This window comes from Colias croceus, chromosome 18, assembly GCF_905220415.1.
Source record: "Colias croceus chromosome 18, ilColCroc2.1".
Classification (NCBI taxonomy): Eukaryota; Metazoa; Arthropoda; class Insecta; order Lepidoptera; family Pieridae; genus Colias; species Colias croceus.
In genome coordinates, this window is record NC_059554.1 from 335,717 (window position 1) to 362,558 (window position 26,842).

General features: G+C 32.7%; 1 protein-coding gene across 1 annotated transcript in view; it reads left to right on the top strand.

Annotated features, from left to right (window-relative positions):
- Positions 1–11,269: 11,269 nt before the first annotated feature.
- LOC123699522 (high affinity copper uptake protein 1) overlaps positions 11,270–26,842 on the top strand; it is a 31,511-nt gene continuing 15,938 nt past the window's right edge. Inside the window, exon 1 of the mRNA XM_045646490.1 lies at positions 11,270–11,404. Coding sequence (XP_045502446.1) covers positions 11,380–11,404 — 25 coding nt within the window. The 5' untranslated portion in view covers positions 11,270–11,379. The remainder of the gene's footprint in view (positions 11,405–26,842) is intronic.

Genomic DNA, 26,842 nt, shown 5'->3' on the forward strand with positions numbered 1-26,842 from the left:
AGCGAAAATGTTAAAAAATTACAGCTATTTACATTTTTCAATAAAACTTTTTTTTATCATTTTACGAAGAAATGTTATCAGACCATTTTTGTAGATTGTTTTTCGAGGAACAACTTTTATGTACATTTTTTTCATTAAGTAAATAGCTACTTGTCATAGTCACGCTAGGTTTGACTCAGGATAAAAAAAGCCTTTGTTACTCGGTTGGTAATGATAAATAGGTACCTACCTATGTTTAGCTTTTTATTGATAAAATTATGTTCTAAATCAGTTCAGTAGATCCAGCGATTACCCCCTACAACCCCAATCACTCATTTCGTGTAAATAATAATAATAATAAATAAATTTCGTGTAAATGTTTCATTTTAATTACTTTTTTTGAGTACCTAACTACCTAACTAACTACTTATGTTCTAAAGCGAAAACGTCGATTCTATAAACTGTATTCTAAGAGCAAAAGTACATAAAAGTAAAAATTTTGAAGCGTGGAGGCTTTGTCGAAACGATCTTAATTTTTACAATTGGTCCGACGACGTAGAGACTAGAGTTGGGAGTCACGGATACCTACTGGGCTACAGCTAACGCAAATGTACTCTACATGGAGATACCTACTCTACATACCTACTAAGAATCTATTAATTTATAATGTAACTAAGTAAATAAAGTACACGTAGAAAGTTAAACATTTCTTATCCTAAATATTTATCTTCTAAACTCCATAACTTTTAAGGTATTAAGACAAAACTAAATTTTTATACGTAGACTAGAGTTGTAGTCTAAGAATATGTACCTAGGACCATGTATTTAGTTTAAGTTTTCTAGATATTGTTTCAAAAAATGATATGTTAAAATTAGCACCCACACCGTTCGCGTTTTGCTTTTAAAGATAAGCCGTTTCAGAATCATGCTCCGAAAACAATAAACGGATATTGGTTCGGGAACAAAATATCAACGTTCGGACACGAATTACCAATTAAATCGTTGCTTTGTTTCGAATTTAATACCACCTAATCCGAAATTTTACTGTATTAATAACAAATTTTACGAGCGCGCGCAGAAAAAGCGCGGGAGCAAAAAGTGAAATGGCGGCGAGTTATTTTTTTTCTTTTTGATGGCAATGGCAGCAGTTAAAATGACATTTGACGCCGTTCGGTTCCACGCACCGGCAACGTAATTAAAAGTAGGCGCGCGGTGACTTTGAAAATACTAAAATTATTCTTATGCGACGTGTACATTGTAATTTGTACCAGCATAATATGAATGCATGCTCTTGTAAAGATTAAAATAGTAATTGAATAACCTTTGGAAGGGAATCGATGAAAGCCTGTTTTAGCTCGCTGTAGGAAAGTATAGGTACCATGAAAATATTCAATCAACGGTTCAGCATTTTGGACTACTTAGGTATACCTACCTATTGTATTGATTTAATTGCATTTACATGTGCATAGAAACGAGGCCTTACCTTCTATAACTACGACATACCTACATCTACACTAATAAGTATTATAAAGAGGAAAACTTTGTTTGTTTGTTTCTTTGTTTGATTGTAATGAATGGGCTCATAAATTACTGGACCGATTTTGATGAAATTTGGCACATAAGTACAATCTTTAGACCCTGAGAAAGAACATAGGCTACCTTTTATTGCGAAATATGTAGGTACCACGGGTGAAGCCGGGGCGGACCGCTAGTAAATTATATACTTAGTACTAGTTAATAAACATAAATAAAGCAAAGCACGTAAAAAACTAATGTGCATTGTGCAGTCTAAGTATTGGGCGAAAACTTATACAATTGTACCCTTTAGTACCTTCTCATTATAATAGGTATATACCTACTATTATAAGTCTAAGTATAGATTGATATGGACTGTAAATTGTAATCATCTATTAGATATTAGATATGTTAAATTAACTCAATTTAAAAAAGCAAGTAGGTACCTACCTACCTAGCTGTAGAGTTTTTTTCTGGCTCTTCTCTAAAGAAACTGCTTTCGGAAGCTTTTATAGGTTTTCCGATTCAAGCTCAAGTTATTTAAACCATACCAACCACAAAAAAGTAACTACCACATTCTTTTGCAGTTCGCGCTGTTAAGCTATGGAATGAATTCCCTCTAGTAGTTCGACAAGCTCAAACTTTGGGCAGTTTCAAAAATCTCCTCAAGGCACACTATCTATCACTTTCTTGATCCTTCCTCCATTTCATTGCTGTTGTCCTTTTCTTTCTTTTCTCCTCTTACGCTGTATTAAGTTATTCATTATTATTTATTTTAGGTATAATAATATGTATTATCTGATTTATTATATTCTTATTTTATATTACTTATGCATGTTTTATGTAGTTATACGTGTTAAAATTTATTTTTCCCAACGCAATAATTTTTGCTCACCCACCTCCTTTAAATGTGTTTCCCTGTTAATATTAATGGTAGCCTGGAAGAGATCGCTGCCTAGCGATAAGGCCGCCATTTGTACATACTTGCATCTATTTGTCTTTTCTGTGTGTATTGTAAATCTTGTGTGTGTGCAATAAAGAATTATCTATCTATCTATCTATCTATCTACCACATCCAAAACCACACATTAGTTTACACTCATCATTCCCAACTTCCATACGTTTCCTACACTTGCATCTATGTAGCGGCATCATCAATGACACCATAGATCATAACACTGTTGACAGTTGTTCTTGGCGCCGTGTGACCGACCCTGGGGTCCCTGGGCGGGGCAGATCGCGTTACAAACGCGCCGCCATGCCATTGGGGACTGAGGTCAAACGCGTTGCAAATTAGCTAGGGTTCAGCGAATGTGGAATGGACGGGATAATGCTTATTGACCTGAACTGTGTTAAACATTTAAATAAGCGATAAGCGAAGATCTCGATAAAATATGCGATTTATACAGCTGATATACCTTCCTACCTACCTAGGTGTGTTCAATTTTATACCTACTTATTTGTTAGGTTAGAACTAGTATATTATTATTCGTCTGTGGTTAGAATTAAGATAGGTAGATACTAGGTAGGTAAGTTTTGTGCTTTATGTAGGTACCTACATAATGTGATTAATGTGTTAAACGTAGATTATAGATTATAATAGTAGTTTAGGTACCTACTATATAGCTTATGACTGCAGCTCCACTTTCCTCGTAACTAGTCCCGTAGCAATATTGTGTCTTCACTAACGTGATATCTAATCTGGTAAAAAGAAGCATGTACCTATGCTTATCCAAATAATAATCTGCATTATTATGTAGTTAGGCACTAAAATTCCACAGCATCGCAGTTCTTTTGTTTAAAAGAGCCAAGGTTATCTTCACAAACTTTCAAGTTATTAAATTAAATAAAACGATACAGTCAATACCCAGTAGGTACCTACTTACAAATTTAGGTATAAGTATTCGTAGTTAAATATTGGTTCAATGGTTTATCCTTAGATTAATTTACATTTTATGTAATTACTTCAACAGTATAAATATTGTCTGACTTTAATAATTAAATTTTAATTGAAATCCCAGTAACTACATAAATGAAATAAGTTTTTGTAAAGCGGTTTCAACTTTTAAAAACCTCTAACCAAGGCTCTACCCAATTTAAATTTATGAAAAATCTGACGTAATTTATGTTTTACTTCAATAAATACTTATATCCACGCTTGTATCCATACTAATATTATAAATGCGAAAGTAACTCTGTCTGTCTGTCTGTTACTCAATCTCGCCTAAACTACTGAACCAATTTGCATGAAATTTGGTATGGAGACATTTTGATACCCGAGAAAGGACATACCTAGGTACAAACTACAAAGGTAGCCTTTTATTGCGAAATATGTACAACGGGCGAAGCCGGGGCGGACCACTAGTACTATATATATATTTTTTATTAGAGTATTTTAAATTATTGTTTTCATTTCACATGGTTTAGTTGACAACAGATTATTCTGTTCATTTCAAGGTTCATTTTGATCGAGCTGCCATCTAGCGGACACTAACAATAATGCAATGCGCAGTTAAACCAGTCGATTTAAATTAAATCTCCTATTAGACGTTAGATGTCGCTGCCTGTTTAAAGTTTTCTTATTTTATAGAACTATTATTTTTCTGTGCTATTCTATTGATTATTAGAATCAAATATAAACTATTTATTATTTTACGTTCTTATCTATGTAAAATTAATATCATCGTAAATATTTATCAGCGATAAATGTATGAATAGCGAATGTTGTGCGTTGACAGTTCGAATCGTTGATGAGTGATCGAGTTTTAAGCATATTATTTAATCTATAATGATTTTTGTAAAAGCCTCCTTGCACACGGCACGCGAGTGTCGTGTGAATTTCACTTAAGGGGTAGTCCTAATCTCAATGTAATGAAAAAATGTATTTTAATCATGTACTGATAAGTTTTGCTAACCTACCGCGGAGATGTAGAACGTGAAAACGTTCTAAATATTTTTGAATCTTTGAAAAAAGTTTATATAATAAGTATTTACATAGAAAATTAGATTATAAGTTTAAAATTATGATAGTGTTACTCACAATGAGAGATAGGAGATCCACATTCAAATTTTATCCTTGCATCTGATTTAGTTTTATCTTATATTATTCAAAAAAGGTTATTATGATTTTCGTGTTTCAAGAACTGCGAAAGTCTCTTTCCTTTTGATTACCTAAGTATATGTAGAATATTACTTTCGAAACTCCTGAAATATGCCTATTTGGTTAAATATTTTTATATTTAGTACACTTATTAAATACAACTTTATGGAATCCAAACTTTCCTTCATTCCTTCTGCTCGAGAGTCTAGCATAGATAAAAGCGCTAAATGTTTTGATTATAAAAGGTTTCAAAATGAAATTGTAGATAATTTTCTGAAAGTGGACACTTCGCCTTAACACTCTTGCGCACGGCACTATGATATCTTTATTATCAATAATTATTACTTATATCAGATAGCTCTTGTTACCAAGTTCGCGACGAGTGACTTCCAATCAACAATTATTTACCTAAAAGCTTCGGATGAAATGTATTAAAATGTAATTGACCGGGTCTTTGATAAATTCCTTAAAAACGCGATTATGTCATAATTAATATGAACATATTTCTGGGAACCTGGAAAATTGGGAATAATTTATGTTATTCAAAATACAAAATAACGTGAATTTTTGATTGCGCTGGAAAAATGAAGAAAACTATATTTTACAATATTTGTTTCCATTTATTATTGATTTTGAAAATTCGATTGTGGCAATATGTCTCTTTTGGTTCACTGATCGATGTAATGAATGCATATCTAGTTGCTTATTAGAAATGGGAACGCTCTAGTTTTGTATATTCCTGCTCTGTTCTACTGGACTTCTGAATTCTGATGATAAGAATTTCTTCTCAATTACATTCCGCTACCCTAACTAGTTATTATTTTAAGGAAATGTTGTTTATTGTTAATTTGTAATAATCCTTGATATATGCGTAGGAAGACCTATAGATTATAACAACAGTAAAACGTACAAAAATAGCATTTAAAAAGAGTTAAAAATTGGCATTTGAGATGCCAATTTTATAGCCACAGGGAATACGCAATCTGCATATAACATTATACGTATGGTATATATGTATGGTACCTATCTATAACAAATGCACTTAATTTATTTACATATTTTCTTAAATATAACACGATTTTTCTCTATGTAGAGCACGCACATTAACCAGTGTTATAGTATAAGAAAAATGTGTATTTCTCATTCTATTTGATAAACATTACAATTACGCTATTTCTTTCTTTTTTTTCTTTCTTTTCTTTTTTAAAACTACTTTCATGAAACCGGAGCTAGGATACTATGATTGAGAGTTATTGATAATTCACTCTTCTTTTACATTGGCCAAATATAAGAGCATAGGTAGATAGCATGCCCCACACAGTTTGAGCGGTTTGTAAATAATAATGAAAAAAGCAAATGCATCTGTTTTACCAACCATTATTTACTTATACCTACGTAACTATACTAATCGTTATAGTATTTACTTGTATCCTTTACGTAGCGTGTTCTAGGTAGCTCTATCTAGATTGCTCTAGTGTCGTCGGGCTCTTTTTCGCAATCAGTCAACTTATTTTAGTAAAGTCTTCCTACTACTAAATCTCGTGAGAAAATTGAAAGTATGTTTTTTTAAGAACATACATGATTCATCCTCATCATCAGCGAATTTGCATGCATATGTCTTCTACGAGGTTTTAGGGAAGCAATCTCAAATGTATTGCATCATGACCATTGAAGGGATAGGAGGTAGGGCTAAACAAAACAAGTGATGTTGTCATCATTAAAGTATAATTTTTATAAAAATAGAGGTCACAGGGAACGACCCACAATAGGACACAATGCTTTAATATTAGGTAATTGTTTAATTATCGATAATCCACTGATAAACAGTTTATTGACTAGTAATGATAAGAATACATAAACGTGAATTGGTAATATACCTAGGTAATATATTGAAGTCCAAAGTTCTGAAGTGCACGCGAAAATAGTCCTTATTGTACATGTACTAAAAGAATTAAAATTATAAAATGTTATGTAGAGTTCAGTTCGTTGATTTATTAAGGAATACTACAAATATTTTAAACTAGCTATAAGTCCATAGCTTAGATCGATTTTCGCGCGCTGTGGATTATATTCCGAGAAGTAGTTTTCCATACAGCATAAAAGATGATTTTCATGATAATTCATGGACTTATAGCCTAAGAAAATCAACCCCATGGTATTGATTTAATCAAAATACGAACAATATTTAACATCCCTGGATATCGAGACTACCGCTACTGATCCTACTAATATTATAAAGGCGAAAGTTTGTAAGTATGGATGTATGGATGTATGGATGTTTGTTGCTCTTTCACGTAAAAACTACTGAATGGATTTGAATGAAACTTTACCACAATATAGCTTAAACATCAGAATAACACATAGGATAGGTTTTATCCCGGAAATCCCACGGGAACGGGAACTATGCGGGTTTTCCTTTGAAAACGCGGGCGGAATCTAGTCTTAAATAAACGATATTTATAATTTAACTTTCTGTTTATTTATTTTCGGAAGTACCTAACCTTGTTATGTAAATCAGCTTTTCTTGAGCAGGAAATACAAGCTGCCTGAAGGTTTATGAAATAGTTGTAACTTTTTCCATTTGTAGGTACCTACATGTTGTTTTCCAGTAGATAGATCATAGAGCAGACAGTCAAGCAGAGTCAATATGTGAATTATAAGGGTCTCTACAATAGGTAATAAATAAATAAGGTAAGGTTATATTATCTCTGAATACAATTTTGGAGAATTTTACCTGCATTTTAAACTCTATCCATACCTACTACCTACTATTAGTTAAAATCACATAAAGATAAGGCAAATAAAAATTAAAACAATGACGTAAGTATGTTTATTCTTTGTCTGAAAATAAACTTGTAAATACCCAATTTTGCTATTAATAAAAAAAACTTGCATCAGATATGGACTACGCACGTTTTTTCGATTGACTATTGGGAATTTTGATCTTATTAATATTCATAGAACGTCGTTAGTCTGCGAATATAGTTGTGTTTTTTAACTAGATGAATTAAATTTTGTTTTTTTTTTCACTAACTAGTGCATAACATCGATAAATTTCAAGTGATTTTATTATTCAAGGTCACGATTTTGAACACGGAAAACTCGTTAAAGAAAAATGCATTAGAATTTAGATACAATAAATAGGTTACCTAACTCTGAATTTGAAATAAAGAACAAGATATTTCACAATATATATAATATCTAGGTATTTAGTTATTAAAAAGTTACATTGAATTTTATCCTGGATCAAACCAAGAGAAGTCGGGGTAAGCGGCTAGTAAAAATGTAGAGCTTGTTGAGCGAAATATAAGCTCTCCTCGATCTCACATTGTGGACTAAATTACACACAGCGTGCATTTTATAAAGATTCGCAAGCACGAATTGTTAATTAAAATTGTTTTAATTATAAGAAAGTATTCTGGTATGCGAAGACTTTAAAATTATAACTTATTATTTAAATTGTAAATGTGAACCTTTTACATCTTACAACGCCTTCTCTGTTAGGTAATTTTAATTTGATAGGTATGAGGTTCCATGTGCCCGTTTTAAAATGTTGGGGACTGGGGTGTAGGAAACTTTAAGAAAAGAGCGTAGTATCACGTAGTATCTTGCTCAAAGGCGCATAAGAGATGTAGTGGAGGTTAGAGAGTACTACTTAGCATTTGAAATAAACTTTTCTGAATGGTGAATTTTTTTTTCTGGTTATAGCTAAAAGGTACAAGACATTATAAAGTGAGTGACTTAAACTTTCCGCTCGTAAGTCGAGCGTGCAAACGGCTATAAGAGAGCATACGAGTCCAGTACAAAGCTTGCAATTCATGATCTGAATTAAACGAGCTAATAGTATTGCACTACTATTAATTTATTTATCCATATCTATAATATTATCTGAACAATTTTCACGGGCAATTAATAAGAGATACAATATATATAAATGTTGGTTTTTCGAAATTTCTGACATTCGTGAAGCCAACGCTGAAGGCAATCGGTAAGTTGTATATTTTTATTATCTGATTAGTTCTATCAGTTAATCTGTAAACAAAATTGAATTTGAATATGAGAGAATTCAGTATTGGATACAATGCTTAAAATTAAAAAAAAATTAAAGATGAATATAACCTAGAGAACAATTTTTTAATAAGAAAATGAATAAAATGTTTTCTCATATTTTTTGTTGTAAGTATATCTAATTATAATTAATATTATCTGTGAAATTAAAAAATGTTAATAAAATAGGTACTGCATTTAATGAATATGTAGTTAGCTATTATTTATGTAGGTTATAGGTAAAAAAACAAGCCACACATCAAGGAAAATTAAATATTTGTTTTACTACTAAAAATCTACTTGGTTGTAAATATTCACAACATATAAACATACATAATTGTTCCAACAAAGAAAAGCACAATCGTACTGAATACGTGTTTGAATAAATCTTAACGTTAGTCCCTGCCCTTATCAAAATAATTGTCACTTATATTTTAAATAGAAAATTTTCGATTATTATGTTATTGTATATTTGTTATGTTTGGTTTTAATGGCAATTTTTAATATCGTTCTTTGTTCTCTCACATTGGTAAGTTCTATATTGAGAACTCTACCTCATTCCTGTGTAACAGAATACTGAATAAAACGTAGAAACTTTATATTTTATTTATTTTAAAGTTCATAGTTGCCGTGGGTGGCTGCTGTATATATGCTCTCAAAACTTATCAATGAATTATTAGTTAGAGTTATAAAATCATAAAATTACTAGAACTTAGTTAATAAACGTTAGATAGTTATTTTTACGTCTCAAATATCTTTTGCTTTTCTCTATAATGAAGTAACTTTCCACCCGTGGCATCGTCCGTAAATTTTACTCGAGATCCATACTATATACATCGGTGAAAACTGAATAAATGTCTGGGCAGCTGTTTTTGTTTATCGCAAGCTGACAAACAGACGCGGCGAAGAATTTTTAGTAATATTATGTAGAGATAATCAAGTCCGACAGCAATACTTTAATACTAGTGTAATAAATAACTAAATTCAATAGTTACATAAAAAATACAATTCCAAGGCATTACATCATAAATAACAGCGCACACACTTGCTATGCGCTGCGTGTTTCGTCAAATGTTGGATTTGGCTCCAAAATAGGCAATGCTATTGTTATCTATTATGTAATTATTCGTAACCTATATGTACTTATACTAATATTATAAAGTTGAAGAGTTTGTTTGTTTGAACGCGCTAGTCTCAGGAACTCAGGTCTGATTTGACAAAATTCTTTCGGTGTTAGACACAGACATACATTGTTAGATAGCCCATTTATCGAGGAAGGTATATGGGCTATGTATGCGGGTGAAACCGCGTGGAACAGGTAGTCTAATCATAATTTTATTGTATAATTAACTGTACTAGATGTAAGCTATATATTTTGTAGGTATATTTTGAATGGTATGAACACACAAGAAAAAAATAATTTTACTATATATTTACGGAAATTTTTATTACTATCGAATGTTGATGATCGGGATCGTGATTACGATGATTATTTTTTTTCCCATTAATAAATTGCTTATTTTACATTGTTTACGTTATTTATCATCCAGCTAGACAAACAAAACACCACATTAATTTTGTCTAAGCTTTGTTTATTGTTTATTTATACAAATAAATTTATTGTCTTTCATAATTTTATTTACTTTATGTAGACGAGTTGAAGTCAAATCATAATTATATTAGGTTATATTAGGTTATACCTATATTAGTTATTTTAAAATGACTAGATGAATCAGTTTACGTACTTATTCCATTTTTCAAAATATATTTTTTAATCAATTAAGAATCTATTGAATCCTCATTATTATTATCACATCGACTAGTTACACAAAAAGGCAGGCATTTTTAATCAAAACAATGACTCTACTTAAAATGAATCGTGATGTGAAAACTCTACAGAAAATTTCAAACGGCTAATAGGCAATAGCTGGTGCTTAATTAAAACCATATTCCCTTTGTTATGGTGCGTGAAATTAACTTCCAATAATGATTTTCTTGAATCCCTGTAATGCATTGCTTTAAGGTGTAAACAAACCAGCCAAATTAGATAAGACCCACTCTATCGCATGTGACGTAACCCTTTAACCAGTTGTGTAAAGGTACAAGTATCTAACAAGATATACTATTTTAATAACGGTTAAATGTGTGATTTATTCTTTATGAGCGTAATTTATTTAGTGACTATGACTTTAGTTTTGTAGAGCGTATGATAATTTTGCCAAATGTCTCTACATAATATATTAAGTATCATATATGACGTCGTTCGTCCTTGTGATACCTTTCAATTCTAACACTCGACAAATCTAAACACTTTTCAATTTAAGTATGTACCTAGTAGATTAGACTAAGCTTGAAGTTAATAAAAAATAGGAAATTAATGATAATAATCACAATAAGGTTAAAACTAATTTATCTGCCAGGCATTAGACATTAGACGTTGAATAAAATCGATCTGAATAACTACTTATTAGATCGGATGATAACTAACTAAATCAAGTATTGAATGTAATAAAAAACTGCATATCAGATATGCACATTTTAAAAATCTATAGCTATACAGTGGGCGATGGCCTTAATTAATAAAGTCTGTACTAGTGCGCTGTCACTGTCGTTTGGCATTCCCGCGCACGTTACTGCCGAATGAGAACGTTTCGCGCCATTTCTTGAAAATCGAATCCGTCGCGAGTGTTGACATTTGACAAAAAGTTTTTTTTTTTATTTGTTAAACCAAAATAGCCATGGAACACCACCACCATGACCATGGTAAGCGTTTATGGATAGAATCAACATGATTATTAATTAATAATTGTATATTTAGTAGCTATCAAAGTAATTGCATCGACCTTGTCGAAAATATTCATATTGTATTGTGTTGTAATGTGCTGTTATTTCAAAGTTATGTGCTTATGTTATGTGTTATATTTTTATGGTTTTATTATACATTGTTTTATGACAAGGCGAAATTGAAATTGTACCAATATGCGCTCTTTTGATCCATGTACAGGAAAAACAATTGTGCGATCGTTGCAGCGTTAAAATAGCTTTTTTTTGTCTCTGCTGATTGTTTAAAATATCTGCGTAGGTATGTTTTCTGCTACCGTTGGAAAAATACAACATTCGGTTCTGGTTTTTAGACAAAAAAGTAAATCATATGAAACAGGTTGAGCGTAATTTTGGCTGCTCTCGTTGAAATTCCTCGGACCCAGTTCTGCCTAAAAATATTTATTTATTTGGGACCGTCATCAAAATAATGTAGGTACATAATAGAGGTCCGCGCCACGCCGGCGTGCCGCCGCCGAGAGCACCCGGCGCGCCGCCGCCGCCGCCGGGTCACAGAAAAATTGGCGCCGAGTTCAAATTTTGCGCGCGAACACAGCACGCGTTGTTGTCTACAACACGGCAACGATAATAGACAATGTCTACTATATCGATGCCAGATGTTTTACTCCAAAAGCTAGCCAAAAAACACTCCAATAGATTTATTGATGGGGATGACGACGTCGCTCAAGAGTGTTGGAGATATTTGGCTACGGCTAACCCATCAGATTTAGGAGATGTAAAGGGCAACATTCTTAAGTTCTGGGAACAAAAAAAAGTTGTTTTTCCTGGGCTTGCCGAATTAGCGCGATCGCTTCTATCTATCCCAGCTTCAAGCACGCCAAGTAAAAGGGTTTTTTCTGTAGCTGGGCTAGTCTTAACTGCGAAGAGATCGCGTCTAAATCCTGCAAAAGTTAACAAAATTATTTTTATCCATGATAATTATAAACATGATTTGTTACAAATCAGTAACATTCATTGCTATGCAGACGACAGTAGGGGGGATGCTCTTTATCCCGGCCGTGCAAACACCTCAAAGGAAAGCCTCAATGAGAGTCGAAACAAACTTGTGCCTGAAGTCGAGTCTTCTCTCCAAGAAGTCTCGGATTGGGGCGAACTTAATTGAGTTCAATCCCCTAAAGACACAGGTTTGCGCGTTCACCGCTAAAAAGACCCCATTTGTCGTAGAACCTCGGTTTAAGAGTACTCCCCTTAGTATATCGCCGAAAATAGGAATCCTCGGAGTTGAAATCTCGAGTGACGTTCAATTCCGCAGTCATTTGGAAGCGAAGGCTAAATTAGCCTCGAAAAAACTTGGTGTGCTCTACTGAGCACACCAAGTTTTTTTTAAATAAATTTTGAAGTACAGTACAGATCAGTAGATCGAGATAGTACTTCAAGCCGGCCCACCGACTTCAGCTGTACAAGGCTCAGGTGCGACCGCATATGGGGTACTGTTCTCATCTCTGGGCCGGAGCCCCACAGTATCAACTCCTTCCTCTTGACCGCATCCAACGTCGAGCAGCTCGAATTGTCGATGACCGTAGGCTTTCCGATAGGCTCGACCCACTGTCAGTGCGGAGAGACGTTGCGTCTCTCTGTATACTGTACAGAATCTACTATGGGGGGGCTCTGAGGAATTGTTCCACCATTTACCAGCCGCACAGTTCCACCACCGGACCACACGCCGTAAAAACCAGTTTCATCCGCACCATCTGGATAGTTGGCGCTCCACCACTGTCCGCTTCACCCGCAACTTCCTTCCGCATACGGTGAAACTATGGAACGATTTGCCACCTGCGGTGTTCCCGTACAACTACGACATTGGGGCCTTCAAGAAAAGAGCTTATTTGTCCATAAAAGGCCGGCAAAGCACTTGTAACACTAGGAGTGTTACAGGTGTTTATGGACGGTGGTCACCACTTAACATCAGGTGGCCCACCTGCTCCTTTGCTTGCTCTGACATAAAAAAAAAACATTGCCAATAAAATTATTGGCAATGTTTATAATTATCATGTTCATCACTAAATTATAGTTAAGCTACTTGATTTTAATAAAAATAAATTTTTTATTAAACTTAAAGAGAGATTTTTCTACTGCCCGCCCACCCCCTAATAACTTTAAAAATAACTAGCCCACGCCGGCGACGCCGCGCCGCGCCGGGTGCCGCACCCGGCGCGCCGCCGCTGGGCTTTTGGACTGCGGCGCGGACCTCTAGTACATAACATAATATTATAAAATCCGATTATCTTTAATGTAATCCTGAGACATATATGTATTGATTTATAAAAAATATTCCTGTTACCTAAGCTTGTTACCATTTTTTTTTTATTAAAAATGATATGATAGAGTTGACACTAAAATCTTGTAGTTACTTGTCAAAACTAAAAATAATTATTTAATAAACTAGATTGCAATTAGTAAGTCTTTTTTTATTGTACTTAATTTAAAAAAAGCCCTTCGTTTGAAGTGTAAATAATATGAAAACTATGAGATAGGTAAGATTGATTGTCGATCTTTAAAATGAAGACAATCCTTCTGGTTCAATGCACGTAGACCAGGCTGAAGTTGAATAACATAACATACATTTGTCCTGAATTCACCCGCGTTGATCACAGATAACAAAAAGTTATAAAAATAAATAAGAATAATTTAAATACTTTATCGCTATCATGTTTCGCTATCCACTTACACTTGTAATGATAACGATGTTTTTAAATAAATCAAAATATATGTATAAATATTAATCTAAATCTGTACATAATAGAGAGATACACAGATAGGTACACGACCTCACTGCTATACTTGGCATCACAGATAATCTATACTAATATCACAGTAACAATATTATTAGGAAATATGGTAATACTGTGCTAATATTATAAAGCTGAAAAGTTTGTTTGTTTGTTTGAACGCGCTAATCTCGGGAACTACTGATTCGATTTGAAAAATTCTTTCTGTGTTAGATAGCCCATTTATCGAGGAAGGTTATAGGCGGTAAGGGGTCAAACCGCGCGGAGCAGCTAGTATGAAATGAAAGGCATTAGATAGGGCAACATTTATGCCATGTTAAATAAAAAAAAAGTTCTTTAATTTTATGAAAATTAAATAGTTAAATCTTAGTCTTACAAAAAAGTATACAAAACACAAATACTATATTTTCTTGTTACGTCCGGTTTTGTATGCACTTTTCTGTAATTGCAGGAACAGGAAAATAAGTTAATAACAATAAAAATATTTTTATCATGCTAGTTATGTGTTTTTTTAGCTTATATCATATTAGATTTAAAATACTATTTATCTTAAGCGAAAGCATCCTGGATCCATACAATTAAATTTAGGTCAGTGCGGTCATCTTCAGGTCGTTGCATGGTTGTTAATTGGAATTTTTTAATTACATATATCTAAACATATAGCTCTCAATACTCTATTTATACGTCTCAGTTCTCAGTGATGACCTAAATGGCTATTTAGTTTAGATGTCCTAGTGTAGACGGACGGATGTTGTTAAAATAAAGATTGCAAATACTAGGGGGAGGCCGATGTCATGATATAAAATCAATATAAGAAATTTATAATATTAAATTTCTTATATCGATTTCACCTTTCACCAGATATTCTTAGAAGATTAATAAAAAAAACTGAACTGGAATTACAAAAAAAAACCATATATTTAAAAAAAAAATGTTGTAATTCGGCGCGAAAAAGTCCGCCGCTGTGTCGCTTTGCAAACTGAAGCTACCAGTGTTACAATCAATAAAAAGCCTTTATGGATTAAATCTTATAAATAAATATTTAAAACGAGACAAACGCAGTCGGGTTATAACTTAGATTAAATAAAGAAATGTTTAGAAATTAAATCAAGTAATTAATAAATAATTTGTGTAATTGTCTGTGGTTATGTTTTACCTCTAAGTACTTACTACTTAGGGCCGATTTTTCAATGCCCAGATAAACAGTCTAATAACTACCCCTCGAATAGATTTATTCAATTGCTTATCTAACTCATAACGGCTCGCCTATTTTTCAATCGTGATTTATTTGATAAATAACTATCTGACCAAATATTTCCATATTGGCAGCTCTGCTCTTGGAGTGGCGAAACAAACATATTAAATTAGTCAGGTTAGAGCGGGATAGAGTCAACTTGCAATATGTCAACAACCATCATTATGACTCACGTCAGGAGTGCATTTTAAGTTTATCTTGTGTTCTATGATTGTTGATTATTGTTTTGATTCGAGTAAAGAGTTTTTATTAAATTTGTGTTAAAATTTATGTATTTTACGATGGAAACGACATAAAGGCAGCGTCCGGCAAATTTTCAATGGCATGATCATCAGTAGGTTCTATCAAATCATCAATTTCAATATGATTTTAATTGATAATTATTTTATAGAAAGAGGCTTTATTGTAAAAATTCTACGCTCTATGTTATTACATACGAAAATATCCCAAATTTGACGCGTCAGTTGTCAACTCAAACGTCTAATCGTCGAATAGCACGCTATCTGGCCGTTGGAGCAGCAGATAGATTTATTCCTCAAATAACGTAGTTATTCGATAGATAAGTCCTGTTCGTCTATTGAAAAATTGAATATTTTGTTAACTGAAGAATAAAGTCTATCTAGCTGTTTATCTGGGCATTGAAAAATCGGCCCTTAGTCTAAGTATGTTACATAAATATTGCCGTAACAATGTCGACCTTACACCAACGTAATTAGGCCGTGAATGCTCGCGTGTTCGATTTTATAATACTTTGATATTTATTGACGTCACAACTCATAGTTCGTGAAGAACTGATTTTTACATGTAATAAAAATAGGTAAACAATACCTACCTTAAAATGTTTACAATTATAGTATCACGGTAAGTAGACCGTATTCATTTGGGTGCAGTGCAGTAATTAATTTATTTTTATTTTTTACAGTCGACAGAAATACTGAAACAACACAATATAAAATTCCTATGAAAACTACCAAATCATTTTTTTCTACACGTCATGTATTCGTAATAACACCGGACAAGCATTTTTTTTGTATGTATAATAATGTGACCTTCTTTTTGTATAATACTGACCATCAGCATGTTTGTTCATTGGTAGTTTGATACCTATAAATGTGAATTGATACCTACAATATTTTTTTTTGTGAATGCAAATTGTGCAGCGCTATCTGATTTTTTTTATACATGATAGGCAGGCGTTTGACGACTATCCCGCCTGATGTAAAGTGGTGATGTGATCTATGAAGGGGCACGTCTGCCTAGAAATAAATTTTTCACGAAATAATTTATTTTATTTTTTTATCATCATCATCAATACATTTAGTAAAATTCTAGAAAAGTGGTGTCTGTACAATGAAAATATGTAAAAAAAAACTAGCAGGGGTTATTACTAAATCGATCCCAAACCCAAAACTGTCGTTAAAATTTTTTTTGTCTGTTTGTCTGTTTGTCCGTTTGTCTGTTTGTCTGTATGTTTGAACACGCTAATCTCAGAAACGGCTTATCCGATTTAAATGCGGTTTTCATTAATATATTGTGGTAATCTTCATTTAACATTTAGTGTTTATTTCATGTCAATCGGTTTATAAATAAAAAAGTTATGACCATTTAAGTATTCACGGCGAACATTTGCTAAGGCATTCTATGGTACACTATTATGATACAGTGTACGGCTAAGCGCGCACCACGACTTTATGCAGCGTGATTATTTTATCGCAGAAATACAACGTATGAGTTATACGTTAAAACGTAAGTTATCTGTTATACGCTACAGTTATTTCTATAAAATGTCCATGTGATCATATCGAAAGTCCCCAGGGGTGGGGTGGGGGGGTAAGCTGAGGTAGTAGGGGGGGAGGGGTCAAATTAAAATTATGCTTATTTTTAGGTAAATTTTATACATAAAATGTCCTAAATTATGTCGTATTATAATATTTTTAACCCCCGACGCAAAAAGATGGGTGATAAGTGTTTGACCGCTATGTGTGTCTGTGTGTGTATCTGTTTGTGCCACCGTAGCTCGCTAGCAGGTAATTAGATGCGGTTTTTTTGTAAGCAGCATATTTTCCGACGCTGGTTCTTAGATAAACTACATAATATATCAAAATAGAAAATAGGTTAATCCATTTATTATACCTAGGTATACATATTATAAAGGTAAAAGTAGGATTGAAAATAACTAAAGTTATCGAATATACTTTAGTGATATATTAAATGGAATCGAACGACCTATCAGTAACAATAAATCAAATTTTATCAAAATCGGTTCATCCATTTATTTGATATACGATATAAAAGTTTTAGGTAATAAAAAAATGAATTTTGACTCAAGTGACATATGAAATGAAAGTGCATAACGTGTAAAGTATAATTGGACATATTTAATCAAAATCGGTTCATCCATTTACTATACCTATATATTGGTAAAAGTTGGAATGAAAGAAACGATTGTTGTCAAGTATACCTAAGTGACATATCAAATGAAAGTGCATAACGGGTGAAGTACAGTTATAGTTCTATTTTTATCCAAATCGGTTTTTCCATTTATTAGATTACAGCACAGATTACAGCGGTAAAAGTGGGAATGAACAATAATCGAATGTGGTCAAATAATATCTCAAGCGGCATATCAAAATATGAAAGAGCAACGTGTGAATTACAATTAGTAATGTTTTATCGAAATCGGTTCATCCGTTTATTACACTTTAGGGGTGACAGTGGTTAGGTAAATAAACCAAATGGAGCATCAAACGACAGGATATTTCGTGTACATATAGGTACAATTAGATAATATGGTTTACATCAAAATCCTCTCTCACTAAGCGCCGATTTTTCAATCCTTAGCTAAAACTTATTCATCGAATATTTTAAAAATGTGACTTGCCCACTTTTTGACAGTTTTTACTTTTTTTAGTTTTTTTTTTACCCTGGTGACATCTGTTTATTAGGTATTGTGTAATACTTTATTAGACGGATAAGATTTAACCAAGGATTGAAAAATCAGCCCTAAGGGCTGATTTTTCAATGCTTGGATAAAACTTATTCGTCGAATAATGTATAAAACTACCATTTTAAAAACGTATTCTAATTGCCCGTATTTGACAGTTTACGTGACATTTTAATATTATTGTGTAATACTTTATTGGACGGATAAGTTTTATCCAAGCATTGAAAAATCGGCCCTTAGTCAGATAAAAACTTCAAATATTTTCCTTCGATAAATATTAGGAGATAAAACATACACGTTTATCATTGATATATCACTCATCATCAATCACTGGAGGTCAGACGTAACATATTCACCTCAATATTTATTTGGTAAATACACATAAAATTATATACATATGTTACAGTCAAAACCCTGAACCAGTCAATAACGTTATTGACCGGTAAAATCAGTTAATAAGGATATTGACTAAGGGCGTCGGTTAATATCCTTATTAACTGATTTTATCTGATTAAACCAGTTAATAACGTTATTGACTAAGGGCATCGGTCAATATCCTTATTAACTGATTTTATGTCGAGACATCTAGTCAATATAGGTTTTAACCGACGTGCCCAGTCAAAACTCATAAAAAGTTAAGGACGTTAGTGAAATTATACTAGAAAATCATTTAAAAAGGTTCATAAAACTTTTTAAAGTGCAATATTTAAGAGTTTTATGTTTTATTAATTAATTCGGGGTATTGTTTGTAAACTGCAACCGCGCGAGAATAAGTGCCCCAAAATATTTTTGAAGATGGCAATTGTGTTTTAATAACAACTAGGTTTCCGCCCTCAGTTTCGCCCGCGCACTCAAAGAAAAACCGCATAGTTCCCGTTCCCGTGGGATTTCCGGGATTGCGTTAGTTTCTGATTTGATGGAGTGACCTGCAGGTGTACTTCGAAGACTGCTACTGGATCTAATAGACGAGTAGAGCTAGGAATGCCGAGTTTGGGCTCGTTTTGTTAGTTATGTCGAGACCTTACCTCCGGACTTGATGGAGTGACCTGCAGGTGTACTTCGAAGACTGCTACTGGAACTAATAGACGAGTAGAGCTAGGTGTGCCGAGTTTGGGCTCGTTTTGTTAGTTATGTCGAGACCTTACCTCCGGACTTGATGGAGTGACCTGCAGGTGTACTTCGAAGACTGCTACTGGAACTTATAGACGAGTAGAGCTAGGTGTGCCGAGTTTGGGCTCGTTTTGTTAGTTATGTCGAGACCTTACCTCCGGACTTGATGGAATGACCTGCAGGTGTACTTCGAAGACTGCTACTGGAACTATTATACGAGTAGAGCTAGGTTGGGCTCGTTTTGTTAGTACCTGCTGGTCACTCCATCAAGTCCGGAGGTAAGGTCTCAACATTACTAACAAAACGAGCCCAATCTCGGCACACCTAGCTCTACTCGTCTATTAGTTCCAGTAGCAGTCTTCGAAGTACACCTGCAGGTCACTCCATCAAGTCCGGAGGTATGGTCTCAACATAACTAACAAAACATGCCCAAACTCGGCACACCTAGCTCTACTCGTCTATTAGTTCCAGTAGCAGTCTTCGAAGTACACCTGCAGGTCACTCCATTAAGTCCGGAGGTAAGGTCTCAACATAACTAACAAAACGAGCCCAAACTCGGCACACCTAGCTTTACTCGTATAATAGTTCCAGTAGCAGTCTTCGAAGTACACCTGCAGGTCACTCCATTAAGTCCGGAGGTAAGGTCTCAACATAACTAACAAAACGAGCCCAAACTCGGCACACCTAGCTTTACTCGTATAATAGTTCCAGTAGCAGTCTTCGAAGTACACCTGCAGGTCACTCCATCAATTCCGGAGGTAAGGTCTCGACATAACTAACAAAACGAGCCCAAACTCGGCATTCCTAGCTCTACTCGTCTATTAGATCCAGTAGCAGTCTTCGAAGTACACCTGCAGGTCACTCCTCAAATTAGAAACTAACGCAATCCCGGAAATCCCACGGGAACGGGAACAATGCGGTTTTTCTTTGACTGCGCGGGCGAAGCTGCGGGCGGAAACCTAGTTGTTATTAAAACACAATTGCCATCTTCAAAATATTTTGGGGCATGTATTCTCGCGCGGTTGCAGTTTACAAACAATACCCCGAATTAATTAATAAAACTTAAAACTCTTAAATATTGCACTTTAAAAAGTTTTATGAACCTTTTTAAATTATTTTCTAGTATAATTTCACTAACGTCCTTAACTTTTTATGAGTTTTGACTGGGCACGTCGGTTAAAACCTATATTGACTAGATGTCTCGACTTAAAATCAGTTAATAAGGATATTGACCGATGCCCTTAGTCAATAACGTTATTAACTGGTTTAATCAGATAAAATCAGTTAATAAGGATATTAACCGACGCCCTTAGTCAATATCCTTATTAACTGATTTTACCGGTCAATAACGTTATTGACTGGTTCAGGGTTTTGACTGTAACACATACATATTCACACACAAATTTTACGAGGAAAAAATATATTTCCAAATATAATGATTCAAGTGTGAGAAATTATGAGGCATTGGGTAAGGTCGGATAAAACCAGTGGAAGTACCTTAGGGGAAAAATACGATGTAGATACACCTACTTACATATATTTTATGGTAATTGGAAATATTATAACATAAATGATAATAAACGATTATTTGTCAACATGTTTTCTCAACACATAGCTTTTTTGTTGTTTAAAAAGATGATAGTTCAATGAAAAAGTCTAGTCGTACAGATACGGTCTAAAGTTAAATACTAGGTTCAAAAACTGCATTGTAATTTGTAACCAATTTTCCAAACCCTCTATAGGTACTATTTCAACACTTTTTAACTATTTCTGACTTCTGAATTATCCACAGTCGTTTTGTGATATTTGTAGATGGATGTTGTAAATTGAACGAGTGATTTTATGTTGTAATTTGGCCTTCAGAAGTTGCGCAGTGTAACTCTAGGCCAACTGCTTTCCAGTGATAAAAAGTCGAAAAGTGTAGCTCCGTCACGCTGGAACCCGCTTTAAAAAAAACCTTACTTTTTTTCAGCCTATTTTACCTACAAACGATGCTAATAAATGTAGTATAGGTCAATTTTTTGTAGTCTTATTAGTTACTTAGAAAACATCATTGATATCGTTCGAAGTAAAAAATATAAATAATAGCGTGTTGATTAGTTTTGGAATGGGTTCCAAATTGATTGTAGTTTATTGTAGTGGCAAGAAAATTCTTTATTTGCGTTGTTTTATCTCAAATTATTGCAAGAAGGTCACAATAACAAGATTTTAAAAAATAAATAACACTTGTTCAAAAACTACAAACGATGCCAATAAATGCAGTATAGGTCAATTTTTTGTAATCTTATTAGTTACTTAGAAAACATCATTGATATCGTTCGAAGTAAAAAATATAAATAATAGCGTGTTGATTAGTTTTGGAATGGGTTCCAAATTGATTGTAGTTTATTGTAGTGGCAAGAAAATTCTTTATTTGCGTTGTTTTATCTCAAATTATTGCAAGAAGGTCACAATAACAAGATTTTAAAAAATAAATAACACTTGTTCAAAAACTACAAACGATGCCAATAAATGTAGTATAGGTCAATTTTTTGTAGTCTTATTAGTTACTTTTTGTAGTCTTATTAGTTACTTAGAAAACATCATTGATATCGTTCGAAGTAAAAAATATAAATAATAGCGTGTTGATTAGTTTTGGAATGGGTTCCAAATTGATTGTAGTTTATTGTAGTGGCAAGAAAATTTTTTATTTGCGTTGTTTCATCTCAAATTATTGCAAGAAGGTCACAATAACGAGATTTTAAAAAATAAATAACACTTGTTCAAAAACTACAAACAATGTAGTTGATTGTAGCTAAACTCATATGTTTGTAGTGGCTGCTAAACCCCTGTAAACAATAAAAAACAAAAAATTTAGTGTTCAATAAGTTAATATATTCAAAACAATTATGAGCCTTGGATTTCGTGTCGTTTGTAGTTTTATTATTAGTTGAAATTATAAAAAAATAACAAATAGTAGTACTAAGTTATATCACATATCACTCTTGTAATTGCATATAAATATTTATGATTACTTTATTACATAAAATAGCATATGTATTGTTTTTTTCTTCATTAAATCTTTTTTAGACACTACTTTTTTCTTAGAGCTGCTGGAGATTCCGTCATGAAGTTCCCATTTATTGTTGCTTCTACGTTAGTAAGGTCGATAATGACCAGTCTCATTGATATATATATGCTCTATGGCACCAACTAAAATGTACGTATTATTTAACACTTCTAGCTCAGCAGGGATTTGTAATAACGAAGTGCCAGAATTCGGATCCCTTTTGAGACTATTTTGATTGACCATACTTGTGAAGAAAACTTCAATATCAATCCATAGATGATTACCGGGTTGAAAGCTAAGATCATTTCTAATGTTACAAGTATGACACCGTCGTACATTTGATTCTAGATATTTCAATAATGATTGCTGTAGTCCTTGTATCCCATTATTTGTCAAGGGTTCAAGATGTGTAGCTATCACAGGTAAGGTAGATGAGCTACTTTTTTCGCAGTTTACACAGGTTGACTTAACGGTTAATGAAGGAACTTTTTTAAACATTTGCGTGATTGTGTTGCTTATATTAGAGTTACAGTCTATTATACCATTCTCAATTTTCATGAATTGAAGAATGAGATTTGCTCTTTGTTGATAGACGCTTGTATTTATACCTTTGGATGAAATTAATTTCATAATTTCAAAGACATCTGAGTCGTTTTTATCTACATAATTATGATATATAAATCGATCCACATAAGCGATAAGTATACAGTGTAATGCTGTATCAATAGGACACGTATTGCTTAATTTCACTAGTCCTCGTTTTGTTTTTAATGGCGCCAAGCAATTACCATTAATTAATAACCCTAATTTTGCTTTCGATTTCGGTCGCTTATGCTTATTTTCTATATCCGGATCGTTTTTAGTATAATGACTAGCCTTATTATTTTTTAAAAGACCACCCCATTCATCTTGTAGATTCAAATAACTGTATTTATCTTCATTTTGAGAAGTACGAGTTAAATTATATTCACTTTGGTTGTCAACAATTGGATTTCGACCTTACTTACGTGGAAGCAACAATAAATGGGAACTTCATGACGGAATCTCCAGCAGCTCTAAGAAAAAAGTAGTGTCTAAAAAAGATTTAATGAAGAAAAAAACAATACATATGCTATTTTATGTAATAAAGTAATCATAAATATTTATATGCAATTACAAGAGTGATATGTGATATAACTTAGTACTACTATTTGTTATTTTTTTATAATTTCAACTAATAATAAAACTACAAACGACACGAAATCCAAGGCTCATAATTGTTTTGAATATATTAACTTATTGAACACTAAATTTTTTGTTTTTTATTGCTTACAGGGGTTTAGCAGCCACTACAAACATATGAGTTTAGCTACAATCAACTACATTGTTTGTAGTTTTTGAACAAGTGTTATTTATTTTTTAAAATCTCGTTATTGTGACCTTTTTGCAATAATTTGAGATGAAACAACGCAAATAAAAAATTTTCTTGCCACTACAATAAACTACAATCAATTTGGAACCCATTCCAAAACTAATCAACACGCTATTATTTATATTTTATACTTCGAACGATATCAATGATGTTTTCTAAGTAACTAATAAGACTACAAAAAGTAACTAATAAGACTACAAAAAATTGACCTATACTACATTTATTGGCATCGTTTGTAGTTTTTGAACAAGTGTTATTTATTTTTTTAAATCTTGTTATTGTGACCTTCTTGCAATAATTTGAGATAAAACAACGCAAATAAAGAATTTTCTTGCCACTACAATAAACTACAATCAATTTGGAACCCATTCCAAAACTAATCAACACGCTATTATTTATATTTTTTACTTCGAACGATATCAATGATGTTTTCTAAGTAACTAATAAGATTACAAAAAATTGACCTATACTACATTTATTGGCATCGTTTGTAGTTTTTGAACAAGTGTTATTTATTTTTTAAAATCTTGTTATTGTGACCTTCTTGCAATAATTTGAGATAAAACAACGCAAATAAAGAATTTTCTTGCCACTACAATAAACTACAATCAATTTGGAACCCATTCCAAAACTAATCAACACGCTATTATTTATATTTTTTACTTCGAACGATATCAATGATGTTTTCTAAGTAACTAATAAGACTACAAAAAATTGACCTATACTACATTTATTGGCATCGTTTGTAGTTTTTGAACAAGTGTTATTTATTTTTTAAAATCTTGTTATTGTGACCTTCTTGCAATAATTTGAGATAAAACAACGCAAATAAAGAATTTTCTTGATCACAATAAACTACAATCAATTTGGAACCCATTCCAAAACTAATCAACACGCTATTATTTATATTTTTACTTCGAACGATATCAATGATGTTTTCTAAGTAACTAATAAGACTACAAAAAATTGACCTATACTACATTTATTGGCATCGTTTGTAGTTTTTGAACAAGTGTTATTTATTTTTTAAAATCTTGTTATTGTGACCTTCTTGCAATAATTTGAGATAAAACAACGCAAATAAAGAATTTTCTTGCCACTACAATAAACTACAATCAATTTGGAACCCATTCCAAAACTAATCAACACGCTATTATTTATATTTTTTACTTCGAACGATATCAATGATGTTTTCTAAGTAACTAATAAGACTACAAAAAATTGACCTATACTACATTTATTGGCATCGTTTGTAGTTTTTGAACAAGTGTTATTTATTTTTTAAAATCTTGTTATTGTGACCTTCTTGCAATAATTTGAGATAAAACAACGCAAATAAAGAATTTTCTTGCCACTACAATAAACTACAACCAATTTGGAACCCATTCCAAAACTAATCAACACGCTATTATTTATATTTTTTACTTCGAACGATATCAATGATGTTTTCTAAGTAACTAATAAGACTACAAAAAATTGACCTATACTACATTTATTGGCATCGTTTGTAGTTTTTGAACAAGTGTTATTTATTTTTTAAAATCTTGTTATTGTGACCTTCTCGCAATAATTTGAGATAAAACAACGCAAATAAAGAATTTTCTTGCCACTACAATAAACTACAATCAATTTGGAACCCATTCCAAAACTAATCAACACACTATTATTTATATTTTTTACTTCGAACGATATCAATGATGTTTTCTAAGTAACTAATAAGACTACAAAAAATTGACCTATACTACATTTATTAGCATCGTTTGTAGGTAAAATAGGCTGAAAAAAAGTAAGGTTTTTTTTAAAGCGGGTTCCAGCGTGACGGAGCTGAAAAGTGTCGGAAGTTGTATTTATTAAAGATATTTGAAATCAAAAAAAGTAAAAAAACAGATTGAAAAAAATAGAAGATTTTTATAACTGAACCGTTACTACTTGATTTACCAAGCATGAATAATAATTATTTAGCTCTTTATGGTAACGTCAAAACAGTAGGTTATATGTATTATGTAAACGTGGAAACCGGTCGTTTGTTCAATTATTGTAAAGAAAAAAACTACTGAATAATATATGTAGGTAGGGTATACCTATAATTTATCTACATATTTTGTCATTTATGCGCAAAATAACTTGAACTTTGTCATGCACTGATTCCCTTGTAACAAGTAGGTCTACATATTTTACTGGTTCAATTAATTTACGCATAATATTTAAATTTTATAACAGAAAATTAAAACACATTAACTTTCACTAATATACGACAAAAGCGAAGAAAATCGTTGCAAAAATAGTTCATTGTTATAGAACGAATAGTCATGCTTATTTTTCATGCTACTTGTTGCACATTCGACATGTGGTACTATTGTAATAATACATATCTACATATACATATAATAAATCTGTAGAAGGGTCAATTCTGTACATTGAAAATATTGAAAAAATAAATAGCAGGGGGTGTTACTGGATCGATACCAAACCCAAATATGTGATTAAAAAAATTTTTGTCTGTCTGTCTGTCTGTCTGTCTGTCTGTCTGTCTGTCTGTCTGTATGTGAAGGCATCACGTGAAAACTAGCGGTTCGATTTCGATGAAACTTGGTATAATTATACCATATTATCCTGGGTGTAAAATAGGATACTTTTTATCCTGGAAAAATACGTAGAAAAAAATTAATCTTAATTTTTCAGTTTTATCCATAGACGTTGTTCCGTAGAACCGCGAACACACGTTGCGTATTATTATAGGCCTAGCCGTATTTGGGAATTGGGTCCAATAGATATTTATAAGATGTTATTGACAGAGGTACTCAAAATGGAGAAATAGGTAACCATCCACGCGAAGACTGACATCCGCGCGGACGGAGTCGC